General features: G+C 49.4%; 1 protein-coding gene across 1 annotated transcript in view; it reads left to right on the plus strand.

Annotated features, from left to right (window-relative positions):
- The window catches only part of LOC149345833 (uncharacterized), a 72,796-nt gene extending 57,837 nt beyond the window's left edge, over nucleotides 1–14,959 (plus strand). Inside the window, exons 6-9 of the mRNA XM_089585302.1 lie at nucleotides 3,192–3,295; nucleotides 9,914–10,185; nucleotides 13,893–14,056; nucleotides 14,780–14,959. Coding sequence (XP_089441428.1) covers nucleotides 3,192–3,295; nucleotides 9,914–10,185; nucleotides 13,893–14,056; nucleotides 14,780–14,944 — 705 coding nt within the window. The 3' untranslated portion in view covers nucleotides 14,945–14,959. The remainder of the gene's footprint in view (nucleotides 1–3,191; nucleotides 3,296–9,913; nucleotides 10,186–13,892; nucleotides 14,057–14,779) is intronic.
- Nucleotides 14,960–15,358: the final 399 nt, after the last annotated feature.

Genomic DNA, 15,358 nt, shown 5'->3' on the forward strand with positions numbered 1-15,358 from the left:
TGGCCCAGACCACGCCACGGTTACATGAATGCTGGATTTTGGGAACAAGTGGGCTCACCTGAGGGGAGTCTGGGCTCCGAGAACTGCGCGAAGCAGAGGGTCTCGGATTTTTCGTCTTCTCGGAGAGAAAATGTCCACGAGACATATATTAGAAGCGATTCATGACAGGCAGCTGAAGAAGCCGAGTTCAGCTCATTTAGCCGTCTTGTTGCTGTTGATCAGTGGACATTGACAAATGGCAAATTTGCAAGTTCTGAAGCTGCATGAAATCCCTTTAATGCGCCGCTCAGCTTTGAGGCAGTCCCTTAAACTGCACCAAAAGAAGGCAGTCGGATTTACCTTCGTGCTGCGTCGTCAAGCCGTCCTTGCAGCGATTCCTGCCCGATGTATACGCTTGTAATCCACCAACTGTGCTAAGTTTTACTGTCGTATTCCGGAATCCACAATGCAAGTTTGATGTGCGTATTCAATCCTGATATCTTGAGCTGCCTAACTAGCGATAGTGCTTTCTATATTTAATGGAATCAGAAAGCCCGGCTATAAAACCGTGGAAGTGTGTAATAATTCCTGACTTTTCGTTGCACGTCGGTCGTTGATTATACGTGAGATTGTCACGTAGTGGTTACTGCAGTCCGGCGAACAGGAAAACGGCGAGAATGGCTTCTAAACGAAACTCTTTATTCGGGCTGACTTGCGCCCGCAAAGAACTGAATCACTCGGCGGCGGCGTAGCAACAAGCGTGCTCGGCGGTCGTCGAACAGAATCTGCGTACAAAAGTTAGCGCAACACACGCGACAATCACAAGAAAGGTGGACAGGACAACGGTAGCGCGTTGTCCTGTCCACCTTTCTTGTGATTGTCTCGTGTGTTGCGCTAACTTTTGTACGTAGAACTATGCACCGACTAGCCCAGCAACAAGTGTTACTTGAGTGGAACAGAATGCCGGTCGCTCTCGGCCGTGCTCTTTTAAAGCTCACAGTGAACTTTCAAGATAAAGCTTGGAAAGTTACTTGAACATTCTGGAACAACGTATAATCGACTCCGCCTGACTGCGACCCATCGAGATAAATCTAGGCGCGTCTTGCATCACAAACAAAGCGGTAAAGCGGCGTGCCGGCAGCTTTGAAGAATGAACAAACACTGCAAATATTCGCTGTAATATTGTCATTTCAGGAACATGCCATTTATGCCGGGATATCACCGAAATTTTCTTAAGTATTTTAGGGACAAAAAGGCCATCTAATGTTCACCTATCAGCCAAATCAGCCAACCTGTTCAGACTCGTACTGAGAAAATAGCGAGAGTGAGTAGTACGGGAGGCGTCCTGGCAGCAGAGGTTATATTACCGTAAATGAAAAAGCAATCAGCGTTGCAAGAATCAAAAAACAACTATTAGTGACGAAATTTAAAACCATTCAACCCTCATTTGCCGAACTCAAAAACTCTCCGATCGGCTTCTTTTTTTTTTCATTTTGCACTGAATACAAGCATTTGTCTCAATTCCATTTTTAAGAACAGCATAGCGCGCTCTTACTGCTCAACGAGGGTAGCTGATTGGGCGGTAAGGTACTGCTGCTTCTTACTGCTCACATTTCTTGTTGGTTACCCACCGAGCACGTCGTGAATACATTTATGTGTTTATGTGAATAAAAAAAATACCGCATGACCAGTTTTCAAACAAGGACCATGATGAAAACAAAGGCAACAAACGCAGTGTGACACGTCTATGAGAATACCCAGATGAATACAGGCCCCGCCGTGGTGGCTCAGTGGTTACGGCGCTCGGCTGCTGACCCGAAAGACGCGGGTTCGACCCCGGCCGCGGCAGCCGAATTTTCGATAGCCTGAGTCGCTTTGGGACGTTAAACCCCCATAAGCCAAACCAAACCAAACCAGATGAATGCAGCGAATACTTAAAAGCCAAATTGAGGTGGCAAGAAATGTAAACACTGTCGGAAGACTTTGAAACGCGTGCATTGCTATGCGTTGAAATGTTCTGCTGGCAAAATGGACGAAAGTGACGGTCAAGCGTGCATTCATCCTCACCTGCAACGTTTTCAAAAACAAGGTAGAGTATGGCCACTCCGCTCCATGCAGCAACTGACCGCTCTCTCTGCGCTGCTCCTGCTGCGATTAGCGTTCCACCCCTCGAAGCTGCGTGGTGTTTCCTTCAGCTCAACACAACAAACGAAACGGCGGAAAGCTACTGCGACCGAGTACAATGGCCATCAGGGTGCAAAGTAAAGTGGGCTGTCGTGCAGACGACGCCTGTGCTGTATGGGACCCTCAAGCCGGAACCCACTGCGCTATTCTGAAGCGAGTTCAGATTCGTGCAGCGCGGTTTGTTACTGACAGCTATAGTTTTGATGTTCATAGCAGCAGCATTAAGCAGGATTTGAAGTGGAACTCCCTTAAGAAGCGCCGACTACAGATTAAACAAGAATTTCTCTACCGCATTTATATTAATAAAACTGCCATAAACCCTAGAACATATTTGCTGCCACCCTATTTTACATCGAAACGGTGCGATCATGAACGGAAAATTCGCGAGACGCAATGTCGTACTGATGCTTTCAAGCACTCTTTCTTTCCGCATACCATCAATAAATGGAATAAACAGCCTCATGCTGTTGTTGAATGTCGGTCTGAGAATGCTTTTCGTGCACTGTTGTCGAGCCTGAGGCTTGCGTGAATGCTCACTTATACTTTATCGACTTTTCTGTTTTGCATTGATACTCCCAGTAAACCTGACAGATGTTTACACACACTTGATGCCACTACTTCCTTTCTATTTTCTTCTTCATTGCCATGTATCACTAACTGGGTAGCCCATGTTGTTTGTTTTAAATGTATGTAGTATGTATCCGCCCCTGCAATTATGCTGTCACGGCGCTGCAGGAAATTCAAATAAATAAATAAATAAATAAAGAGCTACAACCAAGATGGCGGTTGGCTACTTCTGGTAAACGCGCGCATGCACAGTAGGCTTTGTGAAATTATCGATCACGAACTCGGCCAACTTCTGTTATCAAACAGCGGAGGATCTTCCCGTCATAAAATTACCCTGGAGTCACAATGACCTCGGAACGATTTAGGAACGGCCACAGGATCGGCGGCGTCAAGCGCGAAGCCATGTCTCCATACGCTTTAGCTTCGAACGCGACACCTATATTTCTCCCCCCTCCGCGCAGGTGGGCCTCATGAAGAAGCTGGCGCCCCAGGAGAGCCTGTACGTGTGCGGCGGGACCCTCGTGGCCAGCCAGTGGGTCGCCACGGCTGCGCACTGCCTCAAGAAGTGAGTAGTGCTGCTGCTGTATAATACCCGACCATGCAGTGCTGAGAAAAAAAAGACAATGGGCGAAGTTTGGCGGGTAACGTGCGATTATTCCACAACACTGGAACCGATTACCTTAAACCTTGTTCAAGGAATCCCTATCATGGTGTGGCAGAGTCCGCCTTTCCTCACGAAACTTGGCGTCCTTTGGGGGGCGTGAGAAATTCGTCTGCTACCTTGCAAAACTGACGAAAACAAACGCGGCTAGCGCAGTCCTGTTACACGCGGTGCCAACCGCGGCTGCGGAGCGGCAAGCATTTGCTTGACAGCACCTGTGGCTATAGCATGAATTGCGCATACACAGCAAAAGCACCAGTGGAGCTTGAGGAGGAGGGCGCGCAGAGGAGCCGCGTGTAGCAGGCGGATTCGAGGGTAAAGTACGTTCTAGAAGCGGAAGGCCAAATCAACGCCACTGATAACTGAGGTAGGCATCATTGCGACAAGCAAGCTCCGCTCCAAGTACCGCCTGCTCTCAGTTTTGCGTTTACAAGGGTGGCTGCCCCTCCTAATCGAGTTTTCGCACTGTACAAAGAAAAGTAGGTACGCCTGCGCAGGCGGTGGTAATGCTCGGGACAAAAATAATTATAATAGATTAGAAAAAAAAAACAATCCGAGTTCGTAAACCGTCTTCGGTGAAACCTGCCATTTCCATATTTGTCATGAAAAAATGATTAAGAAACAGAGCATTTTGTGTGCCGCACAAAACGAGCGCTTAAAAGGAGAGAGAGAGAGAGAGAGAAAACTTTATTGTCCGCAATACGTTGGTGATGTTCTTGGGTACATCAGCCACTCCAGGTGGCCGGCAGTTTGAGTCTGTCGGCGACCTCCTGCGCTCTTACCGTGGCCCTGGACTGAACGCCCGGGTCCGGGCTAGCGAGAACAGCTTCCCATTTTTCAAGCGTGGGACAGGTGACTAGATCTGCCGGAGGGGGATCCTCCGTGCAGTCCCAGATTATGTGGTCTAAGGTGGCAGGCTCGCCGCACAGCTCACAGTACGGATTTACCAAATCGGGAAAGGTACTGGAATATGTCCACGGGTTTGGCTGCGACAGCGTTTGCAGCCGCCTCCACATGGTAGCCTGTTCGCAGCTGAGCAAAACGTGCGGAGGAGGCAGACTCGCTCTAAGCTCCCTGTAATAATTTGTTATGGCCTGATATGTAATTAGCTTCTCACCCCGTGGGGCATCAGGGTCCGAGACCCCCTCATCGGCTCGGCTGACAAAACCTCGAGCATACTGGTGAGCGGCTTCGTTCCCTGGAACACCCGCGTGGGCTGGGACCCACACCAGATCCATTTCCTTCCTATACTTTGGCATCGTACGAAGAATTTTGTACGCAGTGGCGGAGATACGTCCCCTCGCGAAGTTGCTAAGGGCCGTCTTGGAATCACTGAAAATTGTGCTGGTGCCTTCTTGAACGATCCCTAGTGCTATTGCCGCCTCTTCGGCGTCTTCCATTCGGTCCAGTCAAAAGGGAAAAAGGTGCGCAGGTGTTGGCTTCTCTGCAGACTATGGATGCTTTGGAGGAATCTGGAGAGCCGTGCATGGACAGTGAACGCGCAGCCTTGGGTTTCTTAGGTAGACCCTGTATGCGGCCCTTAGGTAGGTCTCGTTCTTTCCGGAATAGGGGGGATAAAAATCGGGAGGCATTTTTTGAGCACCTACAGAGAACTCACTTTAGCCGCAAAAAAACAAAAAAAATCTCCTGAAAAAATTCCAGTCATGGAAGTTGCTGCTTAATAAAGAGCCCGATTTGTAGCCGAATTCCGACTCAAAAAATGCCTCCCGATTTTTATTCCCCCTATTCCGGAAAGAACGAAACCAGAAAACTAAGGGGTGCATACAGGGAAGAAAGCCAAGGCTGCGCGTTCACTGTCCATGCACGGCTCTCCAGATTCCTCCAAAGCATCCATAGTCTGCAAAGAAGCCGACACCTGCACATCCATTTGACTGCTGCCATTAGTTCACCTACTGTCCTCAGGCTTTGTTCTGTCTACCCGATTGCATTTTTTCATTGAAAAATTTTCTTTATGCACAAATATTTCACAAGTTTCTGCTTACTGCTGAGAAAGAAACGATAGTGACTTACGGCTTTGACAGCAGGTGGTGCCACCGATCCACAACGCGAATGCCTTGTTCCTCACTTCTTGGTCTTCGTGCAGCTAGGGACAGCCTCCCCTCGGAGCCAGTTTTTCCCCCTGAGTAAAGAGAGCGCGACAACCAAAAATAAAGCTGTTGAGCGAGCACTCGTTCTAATACCCGGATTCCGACACGACAGAGTGGCGTCTTTTCCTCACAACCGGAATGTTTTGGCGAGCTAGACGGCAGAAGACCATCGGGGGGATTCCGCACACGCAAGTCAAAAAACATGTCCTGATTTCTTGGAGATCACTTTTAATTCTCAGGAAACTGTGGAATATTGTAGAAGACTGTTAAGAACATAGTGATTAGAATCTTCGGACGCGCAGGCAAATTTTGCTTTTAAATTTCGTGCTGCTCTCCCACTGCGCAGTCAAGATCGCCATAAAAAAGCAAATTTCGTTCCGTTTTTGGCAATGCATGTCTTAAACCTACAAGACTCTGAGGGGATATCTGTACTGGCTGTTAGGTCGTATTCTTGCCATACATAAACAACTGCGTGCATAAACAACTTGTATTAAGGGAGTAAAATTACTCATTGACGTCCACCCAAGCGCAGCCTTACGGCTACTAAGGAAAGCTATACAGCTTTCTCATAAACTTCGCAGTTAAAGAAAAATTCGTCCTGGTCCGGGGTTCGAACCCGGGACCACCGCTTCACCGGAGCAGTCGCTCTACCAACTGAGCTAACCGGGACGGCAAGCTTATGGTAGGGCGAGAGCGAATTGATCAATAACTCGAAGTGGGAACAGTGTTGGTCAAATGTTTAGGGGGTGGAGTAGATTTGTATTAAGTGTGGACGTCAGTGGCGCTCGGGTGGACGTCAGTGAGTAATTACTCCCTTATTACAAATCTACTCCACCTTGGGGGATTCCCCTAAACATTTGACCATAAACAACTTGCCGTTGAAAAATGGGCGTGTGCAGAATTTCTGCTTATGGTGCAGCAGCCTGACCACACTGCACATGGCGCGGAAAAGCGTTCACGGCAGTGCGATGAGGGCGCTGCTCCCTGACAGCGCCGCGTTGAGACGGGCTGCGCGTAGACGGAGCAAGGCGCACGCGCGTTTCATGAAATCGGTGCGCTAGTTGTCATCGATGCGGCGGACACTGGGCGCGTTCTTTTGTGCACAAACAGATTCGGCAAGTAAGTGCACTCAGTGATCGTAGTTGCAATGTTTGGCAAAACGGGGAAAAGGTCCAAAGACGGGCCCGATTCCGGAAGGCTCCAAACCATTCATGTGCATACTGAATTCGTCTCATCAGCACACAGCGTACCACGGCGCCCATCTCTGTCCGGCGTAGAGCGGCGGCAAGATGATGATGGCACGCTGGGGCACTGTTCTCGGTCCACGCACTCCGCAAAGTCAGAGTTTGCATCAGTACGAACCGTGGCGATGCAGCTATTGCGAAGAGCTAGAGCATCCGCCTCGCGTACAACAGCACCGAGGTTCGAATCCCGGTTCCGCGCAATTCTACACCGGATTAAAAAAAAAGTATTCTTAAAATTCCATAACCAGGCCCGGGTTGCGGTCTGATCTCGGTGATTAGAACCGACAACGCACTTCCTCACCAGAGCAAGATTTGGCCACCCTGGTGTAGTACTTGGTCGCAACCTTCTATGACCGAACCAATTAACTCTCGCGCCTCAGTCCCCAGCGGCTACGGAGCAACTGACCAAGGCGGCTGTCAGACCTGTAAAGCAGCGGAGTTGCTAAGAATCTCTGGCTCCGGACAGACCGCCATTGGAAACTGAACCTGACTAAGTTTAACGCTGGAACCTTATCCAGTGAGGCTAGCTTAGCGGTGCTATTCGAGGAAGTAGCGGGTATTAAATGGGATGTCATAGGGCTTAGTGAGGTTAGGAGGACAGATGAGGCGTATAGAGATTCGAAACTTTTAGCAACGCTGCAACAGGGGACACGGAACAAGAAGCGATGGAAGGACAAGCGCTAGTAACAGCTGAACGCTTATTGAAACATACACGGGTAATAAAATCTCATGACAACCAGAAGCGTATTCACCAACCTTCCCGCGAAAAACATAAAAGATACTGCTATGATTCTAAATATGACAATTCACAATCATGGATGATTACTGATGGTGTGCTTACTCATGTGTCGCTATTTTTGTGAATATATTCACAAAAAAAGCGACACTTGAGTAAGCACACCGTTAGTAATCATCCATGATTGTGAATTGTCATATTTAGAATCATAGCAGTATCTTTTATGTTTTTCGCGGGAAGGTTGGTGAATACGCTTCTGGTTGTCATACAATATACTTCAGTCAGTTCCCTAGACAACTTATCTTCATGCCTGAACATAATCTTAAGGTCATAATCTTTTTCAGAAGCGGATTCCATGCTTTTTTTATCCGACACTTTCGACACACTGGGATCATATTGCAATGAATGGCTAAATTTGATGACGGAGCGCCTTTCAAAGACGTTTTATGTTGGCGCAAGCGCGTGTTTATGCACTTCCCCTTTTGGCTTATATAATTCTTGCCGCATGTAGAAGGAATATCATACAGCATTCTGTACCCGCTAGTTCCTCGAACAGCACTCCTAAGTTAGCCTCACTAGATAAGGTTCTTGCGTTAAACGTTGCCAGGTTCAGTTTCTACTGGGGGCCTGTCCGGAGCCAGAGATTCTTAGCACCCTCCACTGCGTCACAGGTCTGACCGCCGCCTTGGTCAGTTGCTCCGCAGCAGCTGGGGACTGAGGCTGTATTTGGGACTGAATGTTTCAATCAACTTTCAGTTGTTAGTAGAGCTTGTTCTCGTCTCTTCTTCTTCCGTGTCGCCTGTCGCAGCGCTGGTAAAAGTTTCGAACATGAACCAACTAGCTCAAATTTCCGTGTTACTGCTAGAGGCGCATGCAGCACTAAGGGGTGGGCATGTACTGTGCTATCGTGGATTAGCGGACAGACGAAAACAAGGCGTGGGATTTCTCATCAATCAGGGTATAGCTAGCAACATAGAGGAGTTTTACAGTATTAACGAGAAGGTGCCAGCTGTCGCATCTAGAGTTCACAAGAGGTACAAGCTGAAGGTAGTGCAGGCCTACGCGCCTACATCCAGCCATGATGACCAGGTCGTTAAAAGCTTGTATGAAGATGTGGAGTCGGCAATGACCAAAGTAAAACCACATTACACTGTACTAATGGCGGCTTCAATGCGAAGGTAGGCAAGAAGCAGGCCAGAGTCTAGGCGGTAGGTGACTATGGCATACGCTCCAGCAATAGCAGGGCGGAGTTATAGTAGACTTTACAGAGAGAATTAATTGCGGATAATGAATACGTTCTTCCCGAAAAGAAAGAACCGGAAGTCGACGTGGAAGAGCCCCAGTGATGAGACTAAAAATGAAATAGACTTCATACTGTGCGCTCACCTTGGTATCGTGCAGGATGTGGAGGTCCTCGGAAAGGTGCGTTGTGGCGACCACAGAATAATCATGGTCTCGAATTGGCTTATGGACCTGAAGAGGGAACGGAGGAAATTGGTTTGGTTTGGTTTTGTAGGGTTTAACGTCCCAAAGCGACCCAGGCTACGAGAGACGCCGTAGTGAATTGCTCTGAAAATTTCGACCACCTGGGGTTCTTTAACGTGCACTGAAACCGCAGAGAACACCGGCTTCTAGAATTTTGCCTCCTTCGAAATTCGACCCCCGCGGCCGGGATCGAACCCGCGTCTTTCGGGTCAGCAGCCGAGCACCATAACCACTGAGCCACCGCGGCGGATGAACGAAAAAAAAATAGTGAAGCGGAAGCCCATTAGCGAGTTAGCGGTAAGAGGGAATATAGAGGATCTCAGGATATCGCTGCAGAACAGATATTCGGTTCTAAGAGAGGAAGACGATCTTCATGTTCAAACAGTGAACGATAACCTCATAGAATTCATTACGGAGTACGCAGTACAAGTAGGCTGTAGGATGGCTAGACAGGATACCACGAAGTTATCTAAGGAGACAAAAAATCTGATCATGAAACGACGAAATATGAAAGCGTTTAGCCCTGCGGACAGAACAGAACTGGCAGAGCTACCAGAGTTAATCAATAAGCGCAAGGTAGGCGACATAAGGAAGTGCAATATGGAGAAAATCGAGCACGCTCTAAAGAGCGGAGGTAGCATTACGTGGACAATTTACCGAAATACATTGCTCTCCATATGTTTTCGGCATCATTTCTTTATCCTTTTCGACTAATTTCTGGATGACTTTCATATGCTGCGCACGACGTCATACGGAGTCCACAGGAATTCTGGCTTCTCGTCACACGTTGTCCGCGTACACTTTGCATGTTCCGCATGGTTTTCGTTGGAGTCATACGACACGCGTCCCATGGGACGCTTCCCCATGGGAACCAGTCAGACGAGACTGGGCTCATGAGTGCCGCAGCGCCTTGCAGAAACGAAGGCGTCTGACCCTCGGCTCTCTCCAGCCTCCGTCCGCAGGACATCAAGATCCGGCTGGGCGAGTGGGACGTGAACAGGGACGACGAGTTCTACGCGCACGTCGAGAAGCAGGCGGCCCAGGTGGTCATCCACCCGGAGTTCTTCCCGGGGAACCTCAACAACGACCTGGCCCTCATCCGCCTCGACTCCCCCGTCGACCTCAACATGCCACACATCGGCGCCGCCTGCCTGCCCGAGCCCCGGGAGAACTTCGAGGGCCACCGCTGCTGGGTCACCGGGTGGGGAAAGGACGCCTTCGGTGAGTTTGCCACAGCCGCGTTCGCTGCGGGATCGCAGTGCGTGAAAGAAACGCTGCGCAGTGGAACGAAGGAGAAGGGACAACAGCAAACACCGTTGCAGGAAGCTCCTTGAATCAGTCTTTGCACAGAGTAGGGAACTTTAGCTTGACAAGCGTACATGTGCACGCCTACTAGACAAATAACGTAACTTAGGCTACTATATCATACAGAGCGGGAAAAGTCAAAGTAGGTGTTGATGTCAAAATCGTGGTGCGAGAAGCCAGCCGCCTGTGGTGCACTCTTTGTTGGCAATCTTTTTTCTTTGCCATGAGCATCGAGAGCCTCTCGCATCGGTCATCTTTTCATCTATCAACAATAATAAATGAACTGACGGCTCGATCTGCGTTATTACATAAAAAAAGACACACAGTCTCTCCCTCTTTGGCGAACTGTGTGTGGCACCGCGGAGGAAAAACAGAAGATAGGCATAGCTTGTCAATGTCCGCACTGGCCGCCTTGTGTGTCCCGGGTGAGCGGCGGCCGCTTTTTCGGACGCCTCGCGGTTTGGTTTTGCTTCTCACATTCTCTTCGCAAACTCCATACTGGGGAACTGATAACACCGCCAGGATTTTATTTCTCTTCCGCATTAATTCCTTCAGCACGACAAATGGGTTGCTTAATACCCTTAAGGTAAAGTACATTACTACATCTTTACTGAACTGGGGCTCACAGCACTTTATTCCTGACAGCACACGCACATCTGTTAAACTAGCGTTGAATATTGAGCCTGACGTTGGTTGGCGGCAGCAGCAGCGGTGATACTTCTGAACACGAATTCTTTCGACCGTATCTTTATGAGCAACACATCCTGAGTGCGGCTTCCGTAGCCGCAATGCATTTCTTGCAGTGAAGCGTTGTGAGTACACAGAGCCAATTCCAAGTCAAAGCTGCGATTTGGACGAGTTGGTAACAATTCAGGCTGAAACAGCGCGGGAAGACGGAACACACGAACAAAAGGCGTGAACACAAGCGCTCCGCTTAAGTTTTCCTTTCGAGGAAAAACGCAACACACAGCAAACGCAAAGAAGAAGGAAAATCAATACAATACACACCCCGCAGCACCATGATGTGAGCGCGCATGGCAGATGTTTCCGGATAGATACGTGATTTCCTTGTCATTGAGTGTAATTGATGGAATCACTAATGCAAACGTCTGTATTATCGGGAATATGGAAGGCTTCTAAAATTTTATGTTAGCTGGTCTTTATGTGTTAGCTTCTTTATGTTTTAGCTGGTCTTTATGTTTGCCGAGGATGGCGGTGTTCGAAAAAAAAAAAGGTGTGCCTCAGCTCGGCTGATCCGGGTTATAAGGAAAGAAAGGCAACCGAACCAGTGGCCGACGTCGGCGCGGAGACGTTGGCAGGATCCGCCGCCCTTTTCCGTTTGAGAAGTGGGCTCGCCTAGTTGATGCAGCCGAGGAAAACCGGGAGGTAGTATGTGTGGAGAAGCAGAGGCAACAAGAGTAGGTTTGGTTTGGTTTATGGGGTTTAACGTCCCAAAGTGACTCAGGCTATGAGGGATGCCGTAGTGAAGGGCTCCGGAAATTTCGACCACCTGGGGTTCTTTAACGTGCACTGACATCGCACAGTACACGTTAAAGAACCCCAGGTGGTCGAAATTTCCGGAGCCCGGCACTGCGCCGTCTCTCATAGCCTGAGTCGCTTTGGGACTTTAAACCCCATAAACCAAACCAAACCTACTCTTGTTGCCTCTGCTTCTCCACACGTACTACCTCCCGGTCTTCCTCGGCTGCATCAACTAGGCGAGCCCACTTTCGCCACTTGTCTCTAGCCAACGCGGCTTCGTGATGCTTCCAATGCTCAGTCGAACAACTCGCCCCCCGTGACCGGTTCTGGCTATGCCTGCGGTGTCTGTTGTTGTTTTAAAGCGATAGCTTCACTACGCCAGCTACTTCGCCTCGTTGAGCGTGGTCGCACCTTGGCCGTATGCCCGTGGCTGCAGCTGTGCGCCGGAGCCGCAGCCGTTGCCTAGCAACCGCAGCGGTGGACACCCGCCATCCGTTTGTAGAGGAAGTGAGGAAGTGAGAGTGAAAGAAGAAAGAAGAAGACAGGCGTCAGTCCTGTCTTTTGTGTGCCTTCCGTGTCCTCGTTTCTTGCGCCATTACCAGTTTTTATGCGTAGCATATTGCAATCACTCAGTTCAGCCCTTGGGCGCGGCCGGGCAGCCACCAAACCACGTGAAAAAAAAAGAAAGAAAAAAAACAGCTGAGCATGGTCGGGGAAGTTATCATAGTGTGCTTTCTTTAAAAACCTTGAATACATTTACTAGCCTTCGCATGATGTCACGCTTATGAGCAAACACGATGTAATCACCTACATAGCGAAAAACTCGGAGTATAGACACCTAAATTTTGGGTGTGTGTTTTCTTCTTTGTAATGAGCCGTAAGGCATTATTATACATGGATTGCCACGTGGTATTCTTCTACGACCGCTAAATAATTTATAATCGTATTTCTTTCTCATGCTCTTTCGGTTTCGGTTTCAACAACTGAACGATGACTGCGACGTCAAAGTGTGGCTGCAGGTCACGTGAGGCATGAAAAAACTCCTATATAAGCGCTGCTTCTACATTCGTTCTCATGCCGCCTCTTCAGGAAGGCTAGCTTCAGCACTGTGGTGAATGAACACGATGAAGCAGCGATTATATCGCAGTTTTTCCACGACTTAGGAGACATATAGCCGCACTCTGGCGTCACAGCCATCGTTCGGCTGTTGTAGCCGAAACACCACGGCCAAAAAAAATTGATCATAAATTATTTAGCCACTGCAGGCGTATACCACATGGTGATTCACTCACAGTAGTGTCTTCCGCACCACTGTAAGGAAGAAAAGATGCCACCGAAATTAGGTGTCTATACGACTTTAAGACTAACCCTCCACGATTATTATCAATTAATCTGTCTACGCGGTTGAGGAAGATTTTGCAAAGTACCGGTGCTACTTCAGACCCGCACCATCATTTTGGGAAACGACCTTCCACATTCCATTCAATTACTGTCGACAGGAGCTAAAAAGACAAGATTGACAAGATCTCTTAGAAGCTCTCAAGAAAAGACCACATCTTGCGATGAATTCCGTTTCATCGCTGTGTTCATAGACGCACACCTTTTCACTTTTCACTACTTCACCATGCGGTATATGATGAATAGTAACGGTCTTCCTTCTATTCTTTACGTTTGGTGTTTCTTGTGTTTGCTGTTTTGGGAAGGAAAAATTAAAAGGAGCGTTTCTCTGAATACAAAAACCGTTGCGAGTCAACGTTTGTGTGACTTGTCTTTTCTTTGTGCGTTCTGTCTTTCCCCGCTTTTCCGCCATGAATCGCACTTGGTTCGACATTAAACGAAAGCTTGACAAGGACAAGAAATGCAAACGCGGGACACGTTGAGCACTAACGCTGTATCGTTTTGGACACCAGTTACAGGTAACAGATATACCGGATGCCATGATTGTCGCTCAGTGTCCAGAAAGCAGCCACAAAGAGCAGGTAGCCAGCGTCTGTCGTGCAATGCGTATCTGTGCCTTTCTTGTTACGTTCCACTGTTCTCGTATCCTGAGCTTCCGCAATTAGCCCTAAACGATCCTCGGCTGTCAGCGGCTGAGCGCCGCGTCAGGGGCGTGAGCAGCTGAGACATTTTCCGGTGCGCAGGGAACCAGGGCGAGTACCAGCACATCCTGAAGAAGGTGGACGTGCCCGTGGTGGGCCACGCCGAGTGCGAGCAGCGGCTGAAGAGGACCCGCCTGGGGCCCTACTACCAGCTGCACCCGGGCTTCGTGTGCGCCGGAGGGGAGCCCGGCAAGGACGCCTGCACGGTACGCCTGACCTGCCCTGTTTCGCCCTGTTTCGCCGGTAGATTACCAAACTGCGTGGTTAGACGAAGCACATGAGACGGAGGGCGTGAGCAGTACACTTAGTTGACGGAAGTCAACAGTAACCTACGGGATGAGTTTTTTTTTAATATGTGATGTTGACATCATTATAATGAGCCTGACGACGCCCACTGCAGGTCAAAGGCCTCTCTCTACAATTAACCCGATCCTTTGCCAGCTGCGGCTTCCCTATCCCCGCAAACTTCTTAATCTCTGCCGCCCCCTGCTACACTTGCCTTCTCTTGGAATCCACTCCGTCGTCCTTGAGGACCAGCGGTTACCTTGCCTTCGCATTACTGTACATGTCCTGCGCCAGCTCATTTTTACCTTGCGGTCAGACACAGTCTAAGGTTAGTCGGATGTGGGCGTACATGCTGCCCAGAAAGGGCGCCTTCGTGAGCACGTTAATTCGTTAAATGGACAGCACTCTCCACGACAGATCTTCTCCCAAACGGTCGTTTTTATTTGATCGCGCTGATCGGAATGATTGTCGGGTAAAGGTAGCCAGTGCGCGAGCTGACTCCGGCAGCGCTCAAGCCAAATGAGCGGACACTTCTTTAGCGACGCACATTGCCTTTGTGCACATTCCTCGGTGCTTTTCTTCCTCGCCCAAAAGAGGTGGGCGACGCAAAGAGAGAGAGTTAAACCTCCTCCCTCTCTTCGCAGGGCGACGGCGGCAGCCCCCTGGTGTGCGAGTACAACGGCCTGTGGAAGGCCGTGGGTCTCGTCTCGTGGGGCATCGGCTGCGGGCAGCCCGGAGTGCCCGGCGTCTACGTCTCGCTCGCCCAGTACCGGCAGTGGATCGACAGCGTCATCACCGGCCTCGGCTGACGGAGTCCTCGTCCCAGCACTGGCTCGGCCTCTGTTTGAGACAGAAATGGTAATAGCGCTACAGCTAGACGTACACGACAAAGACTGACACAGGACATAGCGCATGTCCTGTGTCAGTCTTTCTTGTGTACGTCTTGCTGTAGCGCTATTACCATTTATTTCTGAAATAATGCACCATCTAGCCCAAATTGACGTTCTTCTAAACTGGCTCTGCCTTACACGCCGTCCTTCAGCGCCACCTGTTTCCGCAAGGCGGGTTTTCAGCCGACAAAAGTAGTCAAAATTGTTCGCACGCGAACAATTACGTCCTTGCCATCCGACTCGCAAGGCCACGGGTTCGGCTTGACCTCGTGTCCAGGCAAATATGTCGGCCATTCGATCAAAGTGGGCGGCAAAGCACTCTCACTGAGGTGA

The sequence above is a fragment of the Amblyomma mixtum genome, chromosome 4 (genome assembly GCF_055824585.1).
Source record: "Amblyomma mixtum isolate Tamu chromosome 4, ASM5582458v1, whole genome shotgun sequence".
NCBI classification, from domain to species: domain Eukaryota; kingdom Metazoa; phylum Arthropoda; class Arachnida; order Ixodida; family Ixodidae; genus Amblyomma; species Amblyomma mixtum.